The sequence below is a fragment of the Haliotis cracherodii genome, unplaced genomic scaffold (genome assembly GCF_022045235.1).
Source record: "Haliotis cracherodii isolate W230 unplaced genomic scaffold, xgHalCrac1.p SCAF_4, whole genome shotgun sequence".
Taxonomy (NCBI): domain Eukaryota; kingdom Metazoa; phylum Mollusca; class Gastropoda; order Lepetellida; family Haliotidae; genus Haliotis; species Haliotis cracherodii.
This window is the reverse complement of record NW_027266297.1, coordinates 38,051,315-38,078,618: the sequence shown is the minus strand read 5'-3', so window position 1 is coordinate 38,078,618 and position 27,304 is coordinate 38,051,315. Positions and strand designations below refer to the sequence as shown.

Genomic DNA, 27,304 nt, shown 5'->3' with positions numbered 1-27,304 from the left:
GATTCAACCTGACAGCTTGCCTGCTATTCACATGTGTTTTTTCTAAGCGGAAAAAATAAGGACTACTGACTGAAGGCCCCAGATTTTACTGACTTCTCACTTGACACCCCCCATCAAGGCCCTCTTAGTAGTATGACCGTCTTTGTCTGGCACTGATATTTACAAGATGCCCAAGACTCTTGCTGACTGGTGACAAATAACATTCCCTCACTCACAATAACAAGGCTTCTAAGATGGAGAGCCTGGTAGACACCCACCTTTACTGTCAGGGGGCTGTCGAGGATCAGGTAGCGTAGCAGGCTTGAGTATTGATGACTGAACAGCAGGTTGTGGTGAGGTCCGTCCTAAAAAAAGTTTTTAGATACAGGAAAGATGAATAACATATTCTTGGTTCTAAGACACAGCCTGAACCTGCGAACCTCTTCAGTACTGATAGTGTACTTCATTTCAGCCTTAAGTCAAGCAAAGATACATTACGATACATCAGCGGTAGACACTAACAGTTTTCGTCCACTAGTCCTTATAATGATAACACATAGCAAAACCCTTAACAATGGCAAATTTCTACTCATCCTTATGATACCTTAACTATTGGGCAGTTTTGCAAGGACTATAGGACTAGTGCCAATTTCTAATGCTGTACATGCATAGCACTGTTTTAATATCAAACAAGGAATACTGTGTCAAATAACTGTTGCATCTAGGATTTGCCTGAAGTGGCCATACTCTACCAATCAAAGACCAGTTAAGCAGATGAGAAATGCATATCCAAAGTTTCATTAAAATATGTCGAACAGTCTTCAAGTTATGGCCTGGAAACAAACCCTACCTTCATTTTAGACTTAGTCAAAAAGGTTTCCATGGAAACATAAGAAAATATAATTTGGTAAAATCTAAAAATAGCAAAAGGCACCAGTTAAACTGATGAGCAATGCATATTCCAAGTATCGTTGAAATATGTTTAAGAGTTTTCAAGTTATGTCCCACAAACGAACCCTACCCTCGTTTGAGACTAAGTCGAAATTGTTTCCAGGCTTAAGTAAAACATAAAATTTGGAAAAAAATTAAAATAGCAAAAGGCTCCAGTTCAGCTGATAAGTGATGCATCTGTCAAGTTTCCTTTAAATAATTTGAACGTTTTTCAAGTTATGGCTGGGAAACAAACCCTACCTTTGTCTAAGACTAAGTTGAAATTGTTTTCATGGAAAATAATTAAAATTATGAAAAAATTTAAAATAGCACCAGTACAGCTGATGAGTAGTGCATATCCCAAGTTTCGCTGAAAGACATTTAACAGTTTTCTGATCATGGCCTGGAATAGGATGGGAACATTGACGCTGAAAACAATAGGTATCTCTTCCCTTACATTTTCCAGACAAATCAAAGAACTTTTTATGTCAATCAAAAAATTAAACTGTTTGACCCTGACCTTTACTCTTCAGTGTTTCCACCTGGTTTGTGAGGGCTGAGGGTCGCAGCTGGAACTTGCGGTTCTCTCCCGGGACTGCAACAATCACATCACTGTCAGAAACTTCTCACTCATGATATACCCTACCATAACACTACATTAACAAGGTGCCCCTCTTTTAAAAGAAACAACACCCACATTATATTTATTTTATCATAGAATACAGAACAAAAAATTCTTAAATTTTAATTAAATTGTATAGTTATAATTCTTATCCAATCTCAAACTATGCATATCTCCTTCTTTCAATCCTATGTGGAAACATGCTTGAATAAATGTTTCCAGCTTCTACAAACAATTTCACCCAAACACATCCAAGCATCACTATGGTCACCACCCAAACAAATGGGTCATGCACTAAAATCCTGTGCATAGCGACCTACACGACCTGATCACATGACTACATCTTTCTTGGAGCTGACAGACTAGTATAACTCACTGTGATGCGGGGATGGACTGGCGGGCATGTAACGGGTCAGATAGGATAAGTATTATAAATGTACAATTTAATGTAAAATTTACAAATTATTAAACTTATCCATCTCACACTATGCATTTATCCCTTGGTTGAATGGGGAACAAATCCTCTAGCCTCAGTAGACTACAACTGTGAGACGTACACAAGGATTGGTTGGTTGGTTTTGTTGGTTGGTTTGTTGTTTAACGCCACACTCAACAATATTCCAGCTATATGACGGCGGTCTGTAAATAATCGAGTCTGGACCAGACAATCCAGTGATTAATATCATTAGCATCGATCCACGCAATTTGGATCGATGACATGTATCAACCAAGTCAGCGAGCCTGACCACCCGATCCCGTTAGTCGTCTTTTACGACAAGCATAGTCACCTTTTACGGCAAGCATGGGTTGCTGAAGACCTATTCTACCCGGGGTCTTCACGGGGCACGTACACAAGGAAGCTGGTGCTGAACAGGGATACCAACACAAGTCGTAATAATAAAGACAAGAACTTGTGAGTGGGTGTAACACCTTTCCGCTAGTCGGATGTAACAAGATGAGATTGGGTACAATGTGTCACATGTTTTCATGTAGAACATGCATACATGATTGACCGCGCAACTATGAATAGAGATCTAGTCAGCTTGCGACTTAAAACTGACCTGGAAGGAGTCTCCAGGCAATCAGTTCTACAAGACAGACTACATCTCTATCTCCGAAGGACAATTGAGTGACCTTACTTGACATCTCTTTTAATGCTTTGTCAAAGCTATCAATCATGCCCGCAGGATTGAAGCATACTAAGACAAGAAGAGGATCGATCAACAATACCCACACGTGGATATTCAAAACAGTACCTACACACGTGCCTAAAGCAAAGGTAGGCAGGGAAATGTTTTTGGACACTGTTAAACAGCCACGCCTTGCGGCAACTTCTATATGACAGACCAGAGTCTCTACAGACAAGGTCGATCACCCTCTAATGGGTACTCAGTGTGGAACCAGAGCAATAATGACAATAAATAAATGAGTGACGATTCCAATATTAATATGGAGAACAAGTCAAACTAATAATGAAGGACTGAAGGACCTTAGTAATAACTGGCATTGACATGACTACTAACAATAAATGCATCACTGATGACAACAATAGCGTTATGTGAAAATGAGATAAATTACTTACGATCAACGTCAGAATCATTATCACTTTGCGAGGCAGACTTGTCGAGGGACATGAATGGGTTGACCATGAAGCGACTAGGTGCTATTAGACCTGAAAATGATCAAACACATCTCGATAACCGAGGAATAATGAAAACCATATCAACAAGAAGATGTGGTGAACGGTTGTGCAAGCGTAGGATGACTGCATCCCCAAGACATGAAGCATGTGGTCTTTATGTTTTAATCACTTGTTCTACAGATCCTTAATGTTCCAAATCATCTTTACTTCCCAACAAGTCTGAACTTATTTCAATACTTTAAGTGAGCGAGTGAGTGAGTGAGTATGGTTTTACGCAGTTTTTGGCAATATTCCAGCAATATTCCATCAATATCACAGCGGGGGACACCAGAAATGGGCTTCACACATTGTACCCATGTTGGGAATAGAGCCCAAGTCTTCAGCAGGAAGTGCGAACACGTTAACCACTAGGCTACCCGACCACCCCTCAATACTTTAAAAAGATTCATGGTTATCAAATGTGTGAAGGGAAGTAACTCTTTACATACTCTCTTCACAAATTTTGTCGTTTTTCAGTTTCACCTGACCCATAAATAATAAACCTTACAAAAGATCAGAATTTATTTGGAACACAAGTGTTTGACAAAAAAAGAAAAGAAAGTAATCTGATTGATGAGGAAGAGAGTCTGTTGAACCAGAGCTGAACACAGAACCTGGATCTTGTGTGAGGAGCCAATACTTTACCTGCTTGGCTACCCCGCATAACCCCATACAATTCAGAGGAAAACATGGAAACAGTTTAATAAAAATCTTAACTGCATAAGTGCCATGGTTATCAATCTTAATTTGCACAAAGGATGAATGGCAACAGGTAATATATCTGTTGTGTAACACCTTGCTTCAGTATTAGATGAGTGAATTCAGTGGTTGGGACACTCGACCAGGTTCACCAACAAATCACATGTTGGAACACAGATACTACTCAAAGAAACTACTCTTTTTTACAACATTCGAACAACGACCACATCTAAACAGCAAGAGTCTCTGTTGGCATAAAACACATGGACCAAATATGCAGAGCTCCAGATAAGCTGCGTATCTGCGTAAAATATGCATCAGAAATGCAGAAATATGCAGTAAAATCTAATCCAAGCTTATCAAATACGCAACGAACATTACAGATCCGCTACAAAAATAAAACTTGTGCATATCATCAAAATATTGTGAAGTAACCCTGCGTATTTGATTCACAAATCAGCAACTTATTTTGAAATTATAAACGGGCATTCCGTCAACCTTGCCAAACTCCACGATGACAGTTACATCATGATCATTTGCCATCACACTTTATGGTGGAAGTATCGTGGTATTTTTTAGCCCTACAAAGCTCTCGAACCCACACGACACCAGTTTGCAGGGACTAGATGAATAGTGTTTTTAAATATTTAACTTAAATACCCACATGTGTAAAAAACTAGTGGGTAACAGAAATTTGAATACCCAGGTAGAATTACTGATACCCAATGATTTTAAAATTCATGGGTAAAATACCCACAACACCAAAAGCTTATCTGGAGCTCTGAATATGGCATAAATAAAGCAAGGATCGACCCACTGACTCACACAGTAACTCTTACATGTCCGAGCTCATGCCTAAATGTTACCCAATAGTGAGTGAGTGAGTGAGTATGGTTTTACGCCGCTTTTAGCAATATTCCAGCAATATCACGGCGGGGGACACCAGAAATGGGCTTCACACATTGTATCCATGTCGGGAATCGAACCCGCGTCTTCAGCGTGACGAGCGAACGCTTTAACCACTGGGCTACCCGACCGCCCTGTTACCAAATAGAAGAGAAACGTTCAGATTCTTCCCTTTCTAAACATTTACTGTTCTTTGTACTCACAATAAAAAACAGCTTAAACACATTTTCCTTACATTCTAAGAATACATTCAATGCATTAATGTCAAACCAAGTTACACATGCAACTACAGCATGTTATATTACAATTTTAGACATTTCTTGTTCAGATATTTTACCAACATTTGCTGTAGAGTTCAGTTGTATACTCCCCAGGAGTTGAGAATGATAACTGGAATGCATACAGATCCACTGGTAGAGGAACAAAAAAAACCTAGACAAGTGTGGTATATAAAGGAATATTATTATTGTTGGTGGTGTTGTTATTATTATAAAAATAATAATATCACCCTCTTAGAATTTTCGAGATAATTCCTTGAGAAATTCCTTGGCTTCCAAATATTCAGTTCAAGAACAATAAAAAAGGAGCCTGAGTGAAACTTTATTCTCCACTAGCTGATCAGACTGCTCTAATTATTAAATTACTACTCCTGATTAATGTTTATGGTATTGGCTTCTTGATAAAGTGTAACTGTTGAACCCTGCAGTGGGTAGGTCTATTCCAGGAACAACGATCAGCACAATACCACCTCTACAGACAAAGGCAGCAGCTTGGTAACCATGGCAGCGAAGGAAGGGGTGACAAAGGGAGACAACCAACCTGTACCTTCATGTGGGTGAGGGTGTGCTGACCCAGTGGATACGACATCAGATTTCAGGGTGGCACGTGGAGCAAATGGGTTGGATGAGAAAGCACCTATATAAACACACATAAAATATTATAATATAACATATCTGTATCACACATTTGTTGGTCACAAACAGCTACTTCCTTAAAGTAGATACTGACAGTACTATAAACCATTAACCCACACAGATAGTGCTATAAATTATTACCCCACATTGACAGTGCTATAAACCATTAACCCACACAGATAGTGCTATAAATTATTACCCCACACTGATAGTGCTATAAACCATTAACCGATACTGATAGTGCTATAAACCATTACCCCACACTGACGGTGCTATAAACCACTTACCCCATACTGACAGTGCTATAAACCATTTACCCACACTGACAGTGCTATAAATTACCCCACACTGACTGTGCTATAAATAACCCCATACTGACAGTGCTATAAACCATTAACCCATACCGATAGTGCTATAAATTATTACCCCACACTGATAGTGCTATAAACCATTAACCCACACAGATAGTGCTATAAATTATTACCCCACACTGATAGTGCTATAAACCACTTACCCCACACTGACAGTGCTATAAACCATTTACCCACACTGACAGTGCTATAAATTACCCCACACTGACTGTGCTATAAATAACCCCATACTGACAGTGCTATAAACCATTAACCCATACCGATAGTGCTATAAATTATTACCCCACACTGACAGTGCTATAAACCATTAACCCACACAGATAGTGCTATAAATTATTACCCCACACTGACAGTGCTATAAACCATTAACCCATACCGATAGTGCTATAAATTATTACCCAACATTGACAGTGCTATAAACCATTAACCCACACAGATAGTGCTATAGATTATTAACCCACACTGACAGTGCTATAAATTTTTACCCCACACTGACAGTGCTATAAACCATTTACCCACACAGATAGTGCTATAAATTATTACCCCACATTGACAGTGCTATAAACCATTAACCCACACAGATAGTGCTATAAATTATTACCCCACACTGATAGTGCTATAAACCATTAACCGATACTGATAGTGCTATAAACCATTACCCCACACAGATAGTGCTATAAATTTTTACCCCACACTGACAGTGCTATAAATTACCACACACTGACAGTGCTATAAACCATTAACCCATACCGATAGTGCTATAAATTATTACCCCACACTGACAGTGCCATGAACCATTACCCCACACAGATAGTGATATAAACCATTAACCCACACTAATAGCGCCATGAAGCGTTGTCACCTGATGATCCCAACCCAAAAGTACATAGCCAGATGCATTATAGAAAATGCAAGTACATATATGTGACGGGAAGACTTGGAAGTATTTTAGGAAGCAAATCATGCTACAGTTTTCATGAGATTACGATTTATGTACACTTTGGCAGTGTTGTTAGTGCTGTATGTTCCGAATCGGGAATCGATTAGGATAACACCATGGAATAGCCTACCGTAGCTCTGTGTAGCGACAAGTCAATAACAAAATTGTTTATAGGGAGCAGCACAAAAAGTGAGTGAGTGAGTATGGTGTTACGCCGCTTTTAGCAATATTCCAGCAATATCACAGCGGGGACACCAGAAATGGGCTTCACACATTGTACCCATGTCGGTAACTGAACCCGGGTCTTCGGCGTGACAAGCGAATGCTTAACCACTAGGCTACCCGACTGCCCAGCAGCACATAGAAATGGTCCCTGTAGGTAGATAAATATGATAAACACCTTTAGATAAATGTGATAAACACCGTTGATGTCATGTTGGTGCCACCATGGCTATTTGTGTCGTCCTTAAGGTCATCCTTATTCTCATCCTTCTCATCCTTTTTCAAGGTCAAGGTGTACATGGTGTATATCAATACAAATGTAACTTCTTCATTATTTATTAAGTTTGTTGGTTTAACAGGGAATGGCATCATCCCTCAGATGACATCTTCAACTTGTCAGCTCACGGACAGGGTTTACCTCTTCGGTCATATGGACAAGGCATCTTATGGCCACAATGCAGACACAGTACTATCCACCACGGAAAGGAGTTCTACCACCTACCATGGATAGGATGTTTAAGTTCCAACTCAAACAATTTATACTAAATCAATACAACAGTAAACATGAATCTACTTGATCTTACCAGTATTCGCCCCTGATCCCCCAAATGCTGGAGAAGAAAAGAAAAATTACTTATTATTATTGAGTCAAATAATAAGTGCAACAATTTGTCAAATTTGTAATGTCAAAGGTTGTTGTTATAACTACTAATAGATTTCACAATATAGATGTACAGCAAAAATGTTTATCTGTGCCAGTTTATATCTCATTTGCATTTTGTACATAGAAATAAAATATTAACTATCCGAGCACCAGTACCTGAGAATCCAGGCCTAAACCCACCCAGCTTGGAAGGTTGAATCACAGAGGCGCCATTTCTATGAGGAGGATCTGAAATAACACATTTATGTTTCAATAATCACAAATAACAAGGCCATTCACAAATGAACCAGCTTGCCCTCTGCTCCAGTCCACACCACAACAGGGTCTAGATTATATTTTTAGCTATTGAATATTTACCCACATGTAATCATTCACTTTGGGTATTGATAGTTTTCTTCGGACATTCCGTCAATGTTTAAGTCTGTATGGGTATTTTTAAACCAATGAATGAATCTTTTTTTTAAATATTTCTGCTTAAAAGGGGACTCCTAATTTGCATGTGTCATATATGGCATCAGCTCATAACAGCGATACATGTCTAAGTTACAATAAGCCCATCTTCCCGAGGCAAGAGAGTTAACTGGCTTTAAAAGTCCAGTTTCCACCCTTGCTGAACTAGGCTGGAATTCCTGGGCTCGATCGTAGCGCCACCAGTGGCTATTACGAGTTATGTCCTTTCTATGCCTCTCCTATTGACCAATCAGATTCAACATCTCGTATCACTTGCATTTGCTTCAAACAAAACGGTGGCTCCCAGTCAAGATGATATGATTGATAATCAAGATCTATATTGTGATAAAACGAGTCTTACATCGCGAAGTGCATCAAATCTCGTGAGCACCTTGATTAAAAGCATGAAAAGATTTAGAAAATATCTGTTGACAACGAGTTAGCGGTGCACATGCTTTGCAAATCCTGCAGTCGACCGAAATCTGCATGACACTTTACGAACCGGATTTCGATTTCAGTACGCTACTTTGATTGGACTATGCATAGACTCGTTGGTCCAGCAAAAAATGTAACTCCATAATACCAGCCTAGTTCGGCAAGGGTGGAAACTGGACTTTTATAGTCAGTGAACTCACTTGCCTTGTGAAGATGCAATAAGCCAGGCGTGGCAGCTTATTTTGCATTATTCACTGGAGTAGGGTTCATGCATATGTGATGCCTGCATTCAATCAATAAATAAAGATCTACAACGACATACAGATACACAAGCTCAATAGGCTAAACTCGGTAAACTGGGTAAATATGCAGTGGCGTTATACTTTTGTTTGTAGTCACTTTTTTCATGTGTATTTGTCTGCAAGAAAGTCAAAATGAATTGAGTTATGGCGAATTTTTGTGCGTATTTTAAGCAAGTTCTGCTATAACAATTCTAATGATAATTCAGATACTTGGTCTCGAGGCCTGACCATTATTCTCCATGATGTATCGTGTCTTTCTGTGTCACCCAAACCCAACTGACCACCTAGTCCATTTATTCCAGGGATGGGTCACTGGGGACCAATTCCAAACAGAAGAGGCACAAAGTGTAAATATTAATGTAATTGGAAATGGTCCAACAAAAACATAATAAAGAAAACAGAAACTGCACACACAAACTTATTGCAAACAAGACAAAAAGTGAGCAGGGCTCACTAATACCCCCGACTTTGACTTTCTAAGTTCAAAACATGAAAAATGAAAAATTTCTTAGAAAATCCACCCATAGAAATATAACTTTGGACTGCACCTCTCCTATTGCTATAGAATCTGTAACCCCAATTGGAAAAGAATCTATGAAGTAGTTTTCAAGTCACAGGTTGCACAAATGTTGAAGTAAACAAATATATTCTGACTTCACAATATTAAAAACATCATATTTTGTCAGAAAATACACATATCACATTCAAACTTTGAACTGCACCTCTTCTATTAGTATGGAAACTGTTCCCTAAATTTGAAAAAAAATCTATGTACTAGTTTTCAAGTCATAGGGCACACAAATGTTTAAGTAAAAATTTTTTAAAAAATCTGTGTTTTTTCAGAAAATCCAAATATTTAAATCAAACTTTGCACTGCACCTCTCCTATAAGTATAAAAAGTGTTCACCAAGTTTGAAAAGAATCTATGAAGTAGTTTTCAAGTTATAAGTCACGCAAACAAATGTCCATGGAAGGTTTCACATAAGGGGGAATCAAATCCAGATGTCTGTCCTGATGAGCTATGCTTTCCCTACTGAGCTACCCAAGGCTCTTGCAAGGCAAACAATGCTGACTAACCTGCAGCTCCCGCTGGGCCTTCAGTTGATGTTGATACCTGCAAACAATCATGAAAAGAACAAATGTAGTCAAGTTCTACTAATTACACTGATCACATTAATTCATTGCACCATGCCCCATGACTTTTCTTTCTGACAGAGCTCCAGATAACTTTTTGAGCAATTGAGTTTTCACTCGATGGTTTCTATTCTAAATTGGGTTATAACATATTTAATTAGGTAAGCAATATTGTTTCACTCATCTATTCATCACGCTATTGGGTTTTTCCCAAAATGAGTAAGCATTCTGAGATTTTTAAAAAAAATGAAATCATGTTTTAGATGTATATAATGGTTCTAAATATAGGCCGGAAAGTAAATTTGCTTGTAATTGTGTTTTGGAAATGAGCTGTTGTATGTATGCTGAAAAAGCTTCATTGGGTATTTGCGCGTGCTGTTTTTATACATTTGAGTTTTTCATTTAATACATGCATTTCTGTATAATGCAAGTTGATTGAAAGGATTTGGGTTTTGAATATTTTTGGGGGGTACTTTACCCAAATACACAGCTTACAGTGTTCGAAATTGGCACTAGTCCTGTAGTCCATGCCAAACTGCCCAAAAGTTAAGGTATCCTAAGGACTAGTAGAAATTTGCCATTTTTAAGGCTATATGTTATCATTATAAGGACTAGTGGACTAAACCTGTTAGTTTCTATTTCTAGCTCATCTGTAGCTCTGTTCTGATATTCCCAACCAATGTATTTAACCCCAAAATGTATCCTAAACCAGGAACATTTCTTATGAACCTTTTGTGATAATAAACCTCACCAGTAGTCAAAATCTTTGAAATCCTGGGCATTCATACAGAATGCCTGGGGCTTTCCATCAGTAGGCCCGGACTTGCCGGATCTTGCCTGCCTTTGATGTTTATTACATTTTGAAGTATGTCTCACGGCATGGTGTTACATCACCCAAGGTTTATAAACATCATTTTAATAATGCATCTTATGTTAGTTTTTGACTGGTTAAACGTCATTGTTGTTCAACATGCAAAAGACCCTGATGTGAATCATACCTGAAACCACACACGTGTTAAGTTTTGTAACCCACTTTTTTCCCACTGAGCCACTGGTGCAGGTGAGGAAAGGGTGTTCAATCTTACATGTCATGACTTCTGTTGTCTGCATGCTGCACAGGGTCTTTCTCTCGCCCACCGTCAAATTTGTTTCATATTGAGACTACTGTATTGGTTCACTTAATGTATTTCGTTGCTAGAAATCCGGGCTGTTTGGTGCAATGTGACAAACTGATCATGTTGATGACAATCAAACCCCTCAAACACCGAATAGTGTTTAAAACAATAAATGTATGCTTTGTCAGGCAAAGGCTTAGCACTTCAATGTTGATTACAATTAAAGTGAATACGTTCTAGACTGCAGTCAGCAGTATTCAAGCTATATCATGGCAGCCTATAAATAATCAATGTTAGGTGAAATGAGGCTTAACGTTCTGTTCAAAATTTCTTTACCATTATACACCGGAAGTGAGAGTGCATGCATGTGAGTGAGACTGTTTGGACTAGTGATGGTTTTATAGTGCTATCCCACTGAGATAACATGCAACAGTTTAACATGGACACCCAGTCAGTAACATGATATGGACTCCAAGCCGTCCAGTCCTTGTTTTAATGCTGAGCGCCTGGCAGGATAACAACAAATACAGTATTTGAAATTAGCACTAGTCCTATACAGCTTTAGAAATTGGCACTAGTCCTTGAGTCCTTGCCAAACTGCCCAATAGTTAAGGTATCATAAGGACTGGTAGTAATTTGCCATAGCCGTTTTGCTATATGTTATCATTATTAGGACTAGTAGACTAAAACAGTTAGTTTCTATCGCTGTATACATGCTATAGTCCTTGCCAACCTGCCCAATAGTTAAGGTATTCTAAGGACTAGTAGTGAGTGAGTTTACTTTAACGCCGCTTTTAACAGTATTCCAGTTATAATGCGGCGTGTCAGCTTAATGTGGGAGGAAAGCCCGAAGTGATGCAGGTCTGAGACGTTTACCACTTCGGTGAAACCCACGAGCACGGGTATGGTGCTGACAAACCTAGAAACATAATCGGGGCCTAAGGACTAGTAGAAATTTGCCCTTTTTAAGGGTTTTGCTATGTGTTATCATTATAAGTACTTGTGGACCAAAAATGTTAGTTTCTAACGCTGTATTAAATACCATCTTTTATTGTGTTTTGGTATGATGTGGTAAGGCGATTGAACCACCAACCTCCCACTCTCCAGGCAACCACTCTATCCACTGGACCATGGTTGTGGTCCTGTAAGTTATCGCTGGGACCACCCTTGACATGTTCCATGAACACAGGTCCATGCTATTGGTGACTCAATTCAATTTTACTCACCCTCTCAGTACCCTCTGTATTGTTTTCACTATCTTCACTTTTTGTTGAATCTGAAAATATCATTATGTTTCATCACATATGCAAGACAACACACTGCATTCAAACTGAACATACCAAACACCTTCATTAGCATGCCAAAAGGAATAAACATGATTAACAGATGCTAAGCCCCTTAATGCTGATTGTCGGGGGTCCCCTGGATACCCACTTTTGCAAGTCAAGGTAAAACCCTGGAGGTCCTCATGAGCATGAAGTCAAACAATACAAATCATCCATATCCTTACACTAATGAATGACCATGCATATATTCAAATATACTTGTTAAAAAAGGTGCAACCCTAATAAGTCACACTGACAAACCCGTTAATCATTAAATAACAAAGAAAGCAAGAAATATCAATGAGTACACTCACTCTCACATGGGCCTTTATGACTAGAAATTAGAATATACTGTAGATCTAGGTCTGTCTGAAATACTAAAACTTGAATTTACACTAACAGTCAATGGTGTGTTCCCTATTTTTTCTAAGTTGGCATCTTAATTACAAGTACTTTGGACAAGATAGTTCCGGTGCATTCATACTGGAGAATCGAATGCACAAGTACCATCGCATTCCAAAGCCGCTTTATTTGGATTCCATGCATTGTCAGATCCGCAGATTAGACGTCTTCCAACATCAATATTTGCACAGATATCACACTGACAATCAATCAACTCCATCCCTACTTAACATGTTCAGTTTGACATAAACTGATGAAAAAATAACAGTTATTTACCGTTATGATAAGACCGAGATGGTCCTCTTTTTCGACGACCAAAATCTTGATCAAGTTGGATGCACGAGATTTTTGAGTGAGCACTTGTTTCAGTATCGAATGCTTTATTCGTGATTTTGAAGATAGATTTTGTAGTGATACACAGTTTCTTGGAATTACTTTATTACAATATTAATTTATGACATGCATGCTTTCATTTTATTGTTGTTATCATCTGATTTCTCAACTTTTTTCCCGGCAAACCTACCTGCAACTGAGTCCGCCATCTTGCCTGTTGTGTTTAGATAGGTCACGTGACCTTATAGATGGCGCGGTGCAATGTTTTGACACGGCTCGAAATTTAATCAGAGAATAGGTTCACATTTCTTACTCGGGGACCCACAGCTAAACAAAATAGAAAATTATCTCATTCAATTTTTGTGTGAACCGATTCACGGATGTATAACCCCATAAATGAGCTATTGTTAAAATGGATCTATGCCAAAAACGAACTCACAAAAAAACTCAATGTATATAGAATCCTAAAGGGAAAAAAATCTAAAAATAAAACGGATCTTTTTAAATAAATGATTGAGATGGATTGTGTCGTCTTGTAACATGAGGTGCTTACTATATTCTGCAACGTACATATTTGATATATCATAACATTACAAAATGTGTATAACAATTGCTATACAGCAATTATCGCATAGTTATAAAGACGTTTATTCATGAATAAATAAAGGCCACATGTATACTGAAAAGAATTACGCTCATATTTTAACATTCGTAATTTCATGGGCATATTTTAATTACATATATGGACATATTATTATTTAAAAAAATAGTAGTAGATAGAATATTGATAAATTTATGAAGGAATGGTTCTACATATTACATATAAATGACATTTTTTTCCATGGTGTTTTTGTAAAGTGTTTATCATTACAGTATGTAAGCTATTTGTTTTATATTTCTGGGGGTAAAATGATATCACGTGGTCGAAGAACAATTACCATGCTCAAAATGAACTCGTTGAATCAGAGACAAACATATACCAAGGATATATATGCACATGTAGGTATTCTGTAGGAATAATACATTAATACCAGTATTAGTCGGCTACTCGTGGCTATATAGTAACATAGTCAAAGGTAGCGTGAAATACATCCACGATCATTCAGCTCCAGTGTGACAATAGTTTCGGAGCGGATTTTCTTCAGTTATTCTCCAGTTAGTATTTCTCGTCATGAAGAGTTTTTTATTTCAGATTGTCTTTTTTAGCTCTTCAACACCATAATACTTTAGAGGCTGGTCACATGACCCTTTTTGGAAACCATGCCACGTGTTATGGACATATGGAAAGCTCTTGGAAATGTGCATTCGACAGTATCACTCAAATAAATCAAAACTACAAAAATACCGTCTTTATAGCCGTTTGAAGTTATGAAAAAAAACAATTTCGCTGATTTTTAACTGTCTATCTGTAACCCTTATACCTCAAGACAATGTCGCAAACCCCTAACAATGTGGTATCTGTGGAAAGAGCAGACCCTGGGCAGACAAAGAAAGGCCGGGGTGGGTTGGGTTGGGTTGGTTGGGTGTGTGTGTGTGTGGGGGGGGGTCCTTATGGTATAACCTTTGTAAACTGCATACGAGAAGCTTGTAATTTGACTTATTTCAAGGGACTCTATTGCACAGGCATTTCCGACAAGACCTTAATTCCAAAAATATGTGTTGTCACACCCGGCTGTCCTAAGGACATATGGAATCATTGGCATATCTATCCAGACATTGGCAGTATATATGAACAGCAAGTAGTTAATAAATCAAATCAAATATTAAGCGATATCTCGCATGTTTTACATTCGGAGTATCAACTTCTTCCTTCTGGCCGCCAACTACGATTGCCGATGTTGAGAACATTAAGGACCCGGATGCTGTTATTTACTTGTATGTGTGTTTATCAATAAGCTGAGACCTTGTGCTGGTGTAACCCAAACGTCCTTCTGGATAATACAGTGTTATCTTATGTTGTCTCGTAATTATTTGAGTCACCATATAATTTGTTTTATTTGCGTGCGTGCGTGCGTGCGTGCGTGCGTGCGTGCGTGCGTGCGTGAACTATTACTTTTACTATTTAATATACTCAAATCAGACGTACATTATAAATATTTTAAAAAATTATTTGTATTTATATTAAGTGTCGCCATCATCGGTTCATACATGTCATCGGTGGAATTAGGAGATAGTATCATACACATACTGCTTTTCCAATGTAAAAATAGGTGACCTGTTGCTTTAACCGCCCAGTAATATATACTGGTTTGGGTTATAGTCAATAGGGTCAAACCTTTTTACTAAGCTAGGCTTTTTGTCAGATTTATGTGTGCCCCTTTTGACAACACAACAGGTTTCATTATTCATCAAAGTATATTGTAAATACTTTGGATTAATGAAATAGGTGAAAACACATAGAAAGTAACACTAGTTATGCTTTATATATTCATGTGGCCCTTTTCACCAGTTCTCCTTTGTTTACTTATGTGAAGATGTGTGACACAGCTATTTACTAAACTAACATGAACTGAACCCTCAATGAATTCACACACAAGATAGTAAAAAACGGAAAGAGACGTCGCACCACTCAATGTGACTCAAAAGATATGACGTCACAAGCGAATAGAAGAGCACCAAGCTCTCTGTGCTTCTCAGAACTTCATAAACATTCTGTCGACTTCAGTCGTGTTTTCTGCCCAAAATATAGATCTATGCATTTGTAACCAATTTTTATACAATTGATGATTTTCAAAATGCCTACGCACTATCAGAGACCATATATTATGGTCTCTGATACTATATTACTATTCGAGTCTCCCTTACACATACATATTAGTTGTGATTATTATATTAGAGGTGATTATCATAATTTGAAACCTCTGATTGACCAAAATTAAAATCGAGTATTTTACAAAGTCATGTTAGAATTCGTAAGCAAATCCCGCCTGACGTAGGGATAACGCTTTGTTGGCTACTGTTTGAGTATGACAACTCTTTTAACCGAACACCGTGCACCTCATTACGATACCATATAGCGGGTAAACGAGTTTAACAGGAAGTTGGTTCAGTGAGTTACTCAAAATGGCGGACGACGAAACCAATGCGAAGAAGGGAGGTTTTTCTTTTGGTTTTGCCAAGAAAATTGACAGCAAAAAATTACAAAATTCGGTTGCCAGCGATTCAGAAAAGAAAAAGGAGGAAGAAACAGATTTTGTGTACTCGTTCGAGGGTAAGGAAGTCAAAAGCTCAAAACCAAAAGATACAGCTCCGAAGGCATTTGTTATTCCGTTGATAAAGAGCAATAACTGGAGAACTCAGTTTTTGGAGAAGAAAGACCAGGTAAAGGAAGAATGTGATAAGACAAACACAAACGACAGCAAAGGCATTGCACCCGACATTGCACCCAAAGCAGAGAAAGGAAACCTGACTCTGATAGAACAGGCGACAAGAGAAATTATAGAAGCAACTGCACTTGAAAATCAAAACTGGGAGGGGCGCGGGCAGCCGGATCCAAGTTTAAGCGTTCCTTTACTTGTTCGTAATAAGGTTCCCGAAGGTTTTGAAACAGATGATAAACTTGATGTGTCACTGAGGCCGGATGGTCCAGAAGATGCTGACTATGAACAAATACCAATAGACCAGTTTGGGTTTGCGATGTTGAGAGGTATGGGGTGGAAGGATGGCGAGGGCATTGGTAAAAACAAGGAACTGGTCCCACCACCCGAGGCAATATTAAGGCCTAAAGGACTTGGGCTTGGTGCAGATAAAAGTAAAACATTACAGAAGAAAAATGGTGCGGTCTCTGAAAAGGGTCATGCTAAAGATGACGAACTTGAGTTGAAGAAGGGTGCATTTTGCTTAATAACTAAAGGCACTAGCAGAGATATGTATGGAGTTATTGAAGGTTTAGATGATGACAATGCAAGGACTATGGTGAAATTAACACTTAGTGGCAAAATTGTGACAATTTCCCAGTATTCAATTGAACTTGTGTCAAAGAAAGACTACGAGAAGTTTTCAAAGTATCTCAACAAGGGAAAAGTTGATAAGTATAAGAAAGAACAGGAAAAGAAGAAAAAAGACAAGCATAGATCTAGAAGTAGAAGTCCCCATGAAAAAAGCAGAAGGAAGAAATCTCACCGGGGTCACAGTAGAAGTCCACATGATGACAGAAAACATCATGATCCCAGTAGCAGTCCACATGACAGAAAACATGGTGATAATAGTCCGCTTGTAAGATACTCAAGCCCTGATGTGGAGCGCTCAAAACACATGGAACATGACAGAAAGAGGAAACACAAATCCAGCAGAGACTTCTCTGATGATGAAACTACTTCGGTCAAACAAAGTTCAAGTTCCCATAGGCATATGCCAGAGGATAAAAAAGCAAAAAGAGAAAACGGGTACACAGAAAATGGTATTTTCTTGTGGGCAAGGCCAGACATTAGGGTTCGAATTGTTGATAAAAAGTTTAAGAGTGGCAAATATTACAAGTCAAAAGTCATAGTGCTGGATGTTATCAGTGAAGATAACTGTGTATGTCGGACAGAGGAAGGGCGAGTACTGGAGGGACTGTCACAGTCAAGCCTTGAGACTGTTATTCCCAAACATGATCATGCACATGCTTTGATAGTCTCTGGAAAGTACAGGGGTCAAATAGGAGAAGTTGTGAAAAGAAGCAAAGAAAAATGTGAAGCTTTACTGCAGTTGCTTAGTGACCGAGACATTGTGCTGAAACTTGGATATGATGATATCTGTGAATATGTTGGTGACATAGAGCAACAGTTTGACTACTAGTAATGCTAGTCATGCTAGATAATAGTTTTGAACATGTTGGACAGAAGCAAATGTCTTAATGCAGTTTGAGACAGCATGTAAACAGTCAGTGATAGAGCAGTACAGGTGAAATGTCATATATGACATGTACAAGGACATCAGAAAATAAAATCTCTTTGTAACAGTTATGGCGAACATTGGCATGACAAGGAGTGTAATTATTTCTCTCTATGTATTCCCATCTTGACCCCGTAATGGTGACCCCCTCCTAGCCACAAATCCAATTCCTCAGAGAACTAGTATTTGTTTCGTCTTATATATCCTGATGCTGAAATTAGAAATTGTCATGATACTGCAATATATTGCCAAACATTGTGATACTGTTACCAGTAACCATGGCTACCACAATTATATTACAAAGTAATATTTCAGGACAAACCAAGCCTAAACAGACTGATCAAACTGAACTGACCATGATGAAATAAATATAATAAGAAGTTTTGTTCACTTCAAATGTTTTGTCTTTCATATGGTTGTGACATTCACCAAGTACATGTACATCAAAATACCCCATGCCTGATTTCTGCACTGTTTTTGAAACTATGGATTTGTCAGAGATACTACAACTACCCACATGAATTTTGATACTTTTCACCTTTTAACAGCACCCACCATCTGATTACATATAATTTGGCAAGCCAGTAGGCAATATTTGGCAGTATATCATTTTGAAAAAATATAATAAAGAATTATATTTGAGAGATATTACCACATGAAATTATGTCCCAACAGATCACTGTATTGGGGATACCCCAAGATGGAAGTCAAAGGGTCTTTGTCATACCCCTAATGTTAATGACAGGGGTGTTCACATACCCAAACTTTAACATTTTACTTGCCCAGCCTGATTTTCAACTTGCCCTGGTAAATCAGAGAAAAGAATGTATTAACTTTAAATTTTTTTAAAAACTTCATTAACGGAAGCAACAGCTAATGGGAGATGGCAGAATACAAAAATGACTAGTCAGGTAGTTCATCTGCAGATGACAAACACATGATGTTAGCTCCACCGATTTTCATAATTGCACAAGGGCAACTAGATTATATTTTACTACTTGCCTGGCACTCTACTTTATATGGGTCGGACACCCCTGAAGTTAATGGTTCAAAAGTTGAGAGATCCCTAGATTTAAATACCATAGGAGCAAACCTCAAGGACCTTCGGACCCCTTAGTTTCGGACACTTCGCTTAATCATGTTAATATGTAACAATGAATAGTGCATTGAGGTATAGGTCTGATATCTGTGATCAGGTAGTCTGACTTTCTGTTCAACCGAGTTCAATTTAGTTTAAACGTTTTTGAGTATGAGGAGATACAGGTACATGATTTTGTTTGGTTATCATGATTATGTCCAACTCATTCCCTGTATACTGTGTAGTCTGCAGAGTTGTGTCCCTTTGTGGCCAGAATTGGTTGGAATCCCAGATTTATTCTTATTATTATCCTTGGCTTGTCAACACCGTTCCAATGTTCATCAAGTTTCTCCAAAGTCGTAAATGTATATGACCAGCAGGACTTTGGACACCGTGAGCATATTTTATAACAAATGTATGACTTTTCAAAGCAATTCTCAGTCTTAACAGGTATTCATAATTGAGATCATTCTGAACCAAATGGTAAATGAATACCCTAATTATACAAGAGACAGTGTTTCGGCTTGAGGCCATCTTTTTTTAAATTACTTTGCAGGTATCTTTTCTCTAAACCTTGGGTTTGAGAACTAAGCAAAAGTAAAATTATGCCCTTTAATATGTTTGGTAAAACAAATAGGTCATAAAGATATGAAAATAATATAATTTCAAATTACCTTTTTTCATTTGTTGTTAAATTTAACAATAGGGACAGGAATGTTAAAAAATTATTTGTGTTTAGCGGAGAACAAAGCCTCACACTGCTTGGAGTACCGGGGAGCTATTAATAGTGTTTGTCATGGCAACCTATCACATTTCGGTCTGTCGGCAGAGTAAATTAGTTGATTATTGGGTCCAGACCTACACTGGACATGTGCAACAGACTGCAGCACAAATGTCTAGACCTATTCTATAGTGTTATTATGTAAAAATAATTTGGTTACAAAATTCAAGACATGAACTGTTCAGATGCTTGCAGATGTTTTGGTGAATCAGAATCATGAGTTCTTTTATGAACCTTAAGTCTCAAAATACTCACAGAAAAACAAACATTATGTGTCTTTGTATAGACATCACTGTTGGTAAATGGAACAAACACGAGAATTTACAATGTACCATCAGTTGAGGATCTTGTATTCAGTCTTGTATGAAGGCATAAGTGACCCAGTGAACTAAAGTGCCCCAAGTCAGTGTGCAGAGTTGCGGCCTTTGTTCATGTCACAGGTCCAAGATCACCGGATATGACCAAGGCGATTCTTGGTTTGTCTGCACCTGGTGGTATAGATTCATCACTTTGTGATTTCCTCTCACTTAAAGCTTACAAGGTACATTCAGTGAAAATGATAATTTACAGCATTCCTATTGATTGTTTGCATACTTAGCCATACAGGTTTGACATGACCATGATTATTTGATAATATCATGACAGGTCTTGGATGAGGTGACTGTGGGTCAGTTGTATCTGCACTGTGTCCCCACTGTTTCACCCTGTAGTGATTCCAGGTTAGACTTTGTCCCCAGCAACCTATGCTGGTCACAGGCGACCAAGGGGCGGTCGGGTAGCCTAGTGGTTAAAGCGTTCGCTCGTCACACCGAAGACCCGGTTACGATTCCCGACATGGGTACAATGTGTGAAGTCCATTTTTGGTGTCCCCTGCCGATATATTGCTTGAATATTGCTAAAGGCGGCGTAAAACCATACTCAGACACTCAGAGGCGACCAAACAGATCAGGAGGTCTGACTCTGTGACTTGGTTGATATGGTGTCATCCTGCCCTGGCCCTGTCGATCAGTACAGTTTGGATTATTGATCAGTTTAATCTCCTGAACCTGGTATTTGCTGTTCCTTTTGTTTTATAGCAGGGCTAAATCATGTTTGACTGTTTGGTTTTCTTCTGCAACACTTATTTAAGGAATTGTACCACCCATGACATCAGCACAGCCACATAGCTGGAAACACTGAGAACTAAAGTTGTGAATGGTTTGACATATCAGTAGTGTTGTGAAATCTATGGCTCATGTTCAGTCGAGCTGTTTTTGGACACCTGTACTGTGTAATGAGATCTACTTATTTTGTGTGTGTTGTCAAATGTATTTAGTCTACCTTCTTGATTAGAATCTCACATTCATAACTGCAGAACTGAAGACACATTTACTTTAAAAAGGAATATGAACCTGCTCAATTGTTTACTCCTTACTCAACTTTATCTGTTTATTAGCATTGAAGTGAAGTAAGAAACATTCACTCGTCCCAAGTGCTGAAGTAGTGTTCCTGTTTTTACATTTTGCATCAATTTTATAACAAGAAATACTTCATTTTTGTGTTTAAATTTTAAAGGTAAACTCTCAACATGTTGGTGTAGTATGTTATTATTTTGATTGGTTGGGGAAGAACTGTGATTGTATTTAGTTAAGTGACTGTTGAATTTGTAGGACTCATCTTTAGTTATTTCAGTTACTTATTTAATATTTCATCTTTTCTAAACATGACAGGCATGTCGGTACAGGTATATTTACCCCAGTCTAAAATAATTTAATAATACAAACACACCTTTTGTCAACAATTTAACTTGTTTTTTGTTAGATACGTCTTGAAAAGTGACTGTTTTCTTAAGGGCTGGACCCATCACATGCTTGTAAGTCACAATATTTATTTATTTACAACTAGTTGTATATACTTAGATGATTGGATCATTTAAATAAGACACCAGAAAAAGTAAATTTTGTAGAAATATTTGTTGACATGGTTGAGCATATTCAAATATACTACTCAAAAGAAGTTAAGGATCACCTGATTCTTTCATATTACAATAGTTAATCTCTCATGCCATGAAAGATTAATATTACCAATATGAAAGAATCGGGTGATCCTTAACTTCTTTTGAGTAGTATATATAAAAAGAAAGTGATTTCATTTGGATTATTGAATGCATAGACTATGATATTTAGATATTTACAGTATATTGTATTCTACAACAAGGTTTACAAACCCATCCTCATCCACTGAATGGGGGAGCTGTTGGGTAGCCTTGTAGTGAAGTCGTTTCTCATTACCGAGAGGTCTGGGTTTGATTCCCCACATGGGTATTGTTAGAATATTGCTAAAAGCGGCATAAAACCATACTCACTCACTCCAGTGTAAGAACTTATACACAAGTAATCTCTTGCCAACTGTCTTTACAGCTGACTTCACACATGAGATTTTATAAATATAGAAATGCCAGAATAAAAAAATATGTTAAAGGAATAATCTTTCTTTGTTATAGTTCTGAACTGCGCATTGTTCACATTATCATTCCCAGAACATGGCATGCATACATGTCCACTATGTACAGGGTAATTTGTAACAGTTTATCCTTACTTTGTTAAATTGGGAATTCATAGTCGTTTCAACTTTTGACGTGTTTGAAGTATTATTCTTTTAAACTCAATTGGACTATGCCGTGGATCGTGCAGGTGTCAGCCTATTCATACTCAACTGTATAATTCTAAAAAAGTTATAAATGGCAAGTAATAAATAAAATACTAAACTCGCTCCCGTGTAAAACCAATTTTATGAAACTCGTGAATAGTTGTGGTATCTGACGAGCGAAAGCGAGTCCGATACCACAACTATTCACGAGTTTCATAAAATTGGTATTACACGGGAGCGAGTGAAGCATTCTATATTTAGACCACAGTAACATACCATTTCGGACCAGTTGTGCATATGATAGACCACAGTTACATACCCTATCGGACCAGTCGTGCACATGTTAGACCACCGTCACATACCCGATCGGACCAGTTGTGCATATGTTAGACCACCGTAACATACCCTTTCGGACCAGTCGTGCATATGTTATACCACAGTAGCATACCCTATCGGACCAGACCAGACCACTTTGACACCCTGTTTGAAATGGCATGCAGACTTTACACTGTTTTAACATCGGACATGTGCACATTTTCGACCAGTGTAATATTCCCCATCAGGCTAGTTCAAATTATGTTTCATGCGTAAACATATGCCACAATTACACACACGTTAGAAATATATATTCTGATTAAAGTCATAAGCCATATAATTATTTTAGAGAAATATGACGATGAACAAAATGATAGCGTTGGTAAGACGTTATGATAACGATAATACTATAAGCCACATAGTAGTATCAATAATTGATAATTAATGCACACAATTACTCAATTGTATCCCCGCGGGGAATCGATCCCGGGCCTTCGGCATGACGAGCGAACGCTTTAACCACTAAGCTACCCGACCGCCCCCATAAACTTTTCAACATCAGCACTGTACACACATACCGCTGTCAGAACAAGGTGTCTCCAGCACACGTGACGCATTATCTAGCCACATTATACAGCAGTGTCTAATACTCGTGACCATCTCGTGTCATTCCGGGACAAGCCTGCAGGTTACGCAAAGGGACGGTGACGAATGCAGTGTCGGGTTGCAGGATTATGACGTCATTTTAATGTCATTGTGACGACATCATCACAATGCTCGTGACGGCGTTCTTTGCGCGTCGTAAACTTTTGATGTGAAAAGACAGAGCCAAGTTCATCGAAAAATGAAGAATAATCTACTTTCCTACCTGGATCTCCTTGCGGTAAACCTAGACTGGCTGAATGTTGTTATTGAATTAACAACGTATTAGTTTATGTCACATTCGTGACCAACTCGAGTTATTCCGGGACACGCCGAATAGCGAGAGTCTTAATTCTTGCAGGTTACGGAAAGGGGCGAGTGGTGACGAATGTTTATGTCAGTGAATATTTGAATTTAGTAATTCTAATAACTTGACTCCACACTCTGGGTACATTTGCTTATATATTTAGTTTTAATGGCCACTTTTCTGATCCTCAATATCTCAAGCCAAGGGAAATGCATAAACTAGGTCCTTGCCCGATCACCTGGCCCAGACTCGAAAATTTAAAGGCCGTCGCGATATAGCTGAAATATTGCCGCCTGTGGCGTAAAGACAACATTCGCTTGCTTGTATAGCGTAACGAGTGAGTGTGTGAGTGAGTATGGTTTTACACCGCTTTTAGCAATATTCCAGCAATATCACGGCGGGCGACACCAGAAACGGGCTTCACACATTGTACCCATGTCGGGAATAGAACGTGACTTTGACGTGACGAGCGAACGCTTTAACCACTAGGCTACCCGACCGCCCCTATAGCGTAACGAAGTGATTATATGCATGGTACTTTGAAAAGGTACCCCTCTGCCGTTCTTCCCTTTTAAGGGGCCGTGACTGTAATTTTTGTGATAAAAATAACCCTTTCCCTAAAATGCCTGGAAAAATATTCCTTTTCCTCAGATTCCAAATAAATCGTTCACTGGACATGCTAGGTTATCTGAAAAATAACTATTGTGGGTAAAAAAAAATTGCTTGGCCCCTCCGTTCCGAGACCACCCGATCCCCATTTAGTCCAGTCCCACAGCAAGCATGAGTGAGTGAGTGAGTTGGGTTTAACGCCGCCAGTATTCCAGTTATATCACGGCGTGTCAGCTTAATGTGGGAGGGGCTGCAGTGATGCAGGTCTCAGACGTTTACCACTTCGGTGAAACTCACGAGCACGGGTATGGTGCTGACTAACCTAGAAACATAATTAGGGCGAACCGGGATTCGAACCCACGACCATAAGTGTCTAGCGTGCCCAAGGAACGCATCTCAGCACAGCGAGTAAGTAATACATAAGAACCCAGAATCTCCACAGGACAATCTGCTCCCTCAACATCATATCCAGGATCCAGCTGCACAAGCGGTCGCTACTATTAATAACTTTAGGTTCAAACTTCAACGTAAGAACATCTAAAGCGTTGAGACAGCTTTGTGAAAAGAGTTGATCTAAGGGGCCACAATTCGCGATGCACTGTTGTGTCCCTTTTCAGAACCAGTATCCAACGTTCCTGGGTTCGAATCCTACAATGATTCCGATTATGAACCTTCGTTTGTCAGCTACAGGTTAGTTGGGTCGTCACTTTACGCTTTCCTCCAAGATAAAGCTGACCCGCTGTGATTTTTAAAATACGCAGTTTATTTATCGTTATCAGCTATGGACAGTCAGCTTCTGTCAAAATACTAGTAATATTCATGTTGTATGGTAAGAGAATATTTGGCGTCAATGCCACATAAAGATATAGCTGACAAAATGTGAATCTTGATTGTCATCTACGATATCATAGGAAGTGATTCTCATACATACTTCCTAAAAGAAGTTAGAGAACATATTACGCACGCACGCACGCACGAATGCACGCACGCAAGCATACAATCACACACTATTATTGTGCAAATTTATCATTCATCCATTCGGGAATTTTATAGGGTATTCTAAATTATATATTTTCGGCACAAACGATTACTGAATGCCAAATAAGATAATTCACTCCTGCTTTATATCATATACCCCCGTGAGGTTTCACATGACAGTTCTGTGATCTATCATTTCCAAGTGCGATAAAATATACAGACGACTTCCTTATCTATAGTCAGTCTGAGCTTGGTATTGTGTAACTGTACTCAGACAGAGTACATGAAGCATGCAATCTGATAAGTACTGTACATATATACTTTGACGTTGCGTGGAAAGCGTGGCCGGATCAGACGTGTTAAGGGACACTCTCATTCTGTTTTCAGGACATTATAAGGCCGATTCGAAAAAATAATTACATGTATTGAATTTGTCATTCAATGTTTTATTGTAAAAATGGCTCTCCTTATCTGCATCCGCATAATGGATTTGAAATATTGTTTGATTGAGACTGAACATATATATACTGGAAATACCCTTTATCGCTTTTGAATCGCTCCCTTTCATGACAGACGACCCAGCAGAAACACCATACCTCGTTGTCACGAGTTGATAAGACACATTGCAGTTATCGAAATATTAGTGATTATAATAGGTACATCTGTTTGATCGTGTGAATAAGTTGTTGTTCTGATATTTTTCCCCTTTTCTAATATTTAGTTATCATACACACAACACATTATGAATGTAAATCAAACAAGACGGGAATAACGAGGGCGCGAAGTATACACGTCACGTGACCAAACTCCCAAATCTTCTAAACAACAAATCGATCAGGGGTGCAAGTTGAGTTGCCTAGCTCCTGTCACGTTTGTTGCAAATGTGTGTCGACAAGACAACGAAATACGCCGTCATTATGGTCATTTGAAGGTAAGCAGACAAAATATCGCATTTATTACCTTAAGGGAAGGAAATATACGGTTACTAGATGGGATAATCTATAGTGTGCGTGTGTGGTCTGAATAACCGTTACCTGATTTTCTTGGGTTTATCATGTCTGAAATACATTACGTCAAGCCCGTCTTAATGAACGCTGGCAAACGCATACATGTCTGGGGTATTCTGAAACGTTTCTTCGTGTACATGTGTTAGTGAGTGAATATCGTTTGTCGCCGCAGTCAGCATATTCCGGCTATATCATGGCGGCCTGTAAACCAGTGGTTGATATTATGAGCAACGCATGGTGTTACAACGAGCCAAGTCAATGAGCGTGCAACGGTCCAGTGGTCACCTCTTATAAGCGTGCTAGGATGGAGATAAACTGTATACATACACATTATGGACATCTCCATACGTCGTTGTCGGTGCTGTAAAAAACTGTAAGAGATCCGGGTTAGACTTGGCCTTCAGCAACCCATGCTTGACGTAGGAAGCGACTAACGGGATCGGGTGGTCAGGCTCGCTGACCTGGTTTGATGCATGTCATCGTATCCCAATTGCGTGGATCAATGTTCATGATATCAAACACTGTGGTGCCTGGTTCAATCTCACTAAAATCAGATCTAAGTTCTCGCTGCTTTGGTTAGCGATAGCGAGAACGAAGATCTTATTTTAATGAGATTGTGTCTGGTCCAGACTCGATTATTTACAGACCGCCATCATATAG

At 38.6% G+C, this 27,304-nt stretch overlaps 2 protein-coding genes across 5 annotated transcripts in view; one reads left to right on the top strand and one right to left on the bottom strand.

Moving 5' to 3' along the window:
- LOC139478724 (ran-binding protein 3-like) overlaps positions 1 to 13,642 on the bottom strand; it is a 30,475-nt gene extending 16,833 nt beyond the window's left edge. For 3 of the 4 annotated variants that reach the window (XM_071261323.1, XM_071261326.1, XM_071261325.1), the window contains exons 1-9: positions 13,615 to 13,642; positions 12,591 to 12,640; positions 10,193 to 10,229; positions 8,085 to 8,156; positions 7,849 to 7,875; positions 5,637 to 5,732; positions 3,114 to 3,203; positions 1,430 to 1,504; positions 258 to 344 (exon numbers count right to left, since the gene is read on the bottom strand). In XM_071261323.1, coding sequence (XP_071117424.1) covers positions 258 to 344; positions 1,430 to 1,504; positions 3,114 to 3,203; positions 5,637 to 5,732; positions 7,849 to 7,875; positions 8,085 to 8,156; positions 10,193 to 10,229; positions 12,591 to 12,640; positions 13,615 to 13,633 — 553 coding nt within the window. In that variant the 5' untranslated portion in view covers positions 13,634 to 13,642. The remainder of the gene's footprint in view (positions 1 to 257; positions 345 to 1,429; positions 1,505 to 3,113; positions 3,204 to 5,636; positions 5,733 to 7,848; positions 7,876 to 8,084; positions 8,157 to 10,192; positions 10,230 to 12,590; positions 12,641 to 13,614) is intronic. The other variant, XM_071261324.1, reaches the window with a different exon arrangement.
- A 2,845-nt stretch (positions 13,643 to 16,487) lies between these two features.
- Positions 16,488 to 22,154, top strand: LOC139479719 (G-patch domain and KOW motifs-containing protein-like). Its single transcript, XM_071262571.1, has one exon. It carries the CDS (start codon positions 16,488 to 16,490, stop codon positions 18,201 to 18,203), a length of 1,716 nt encoding a protein of 571 aa, XP_071118672.1. The 3' UTR covers positions 18,204 to 22,154.
- The last annotated feature ends 5,150 nt before the right edge of the window (positions 22,155 to 27,304 follow it).

Excerpts from the sequence above, each read along its gene's own strand:
- LOC139479719 (XM_071262571.1), top strand. The coding sequence starts at position 16,488 with ATGGCGGACGACGAAACCAATGCGAAGAAGGGAGGTTTTTCTTTTGGT.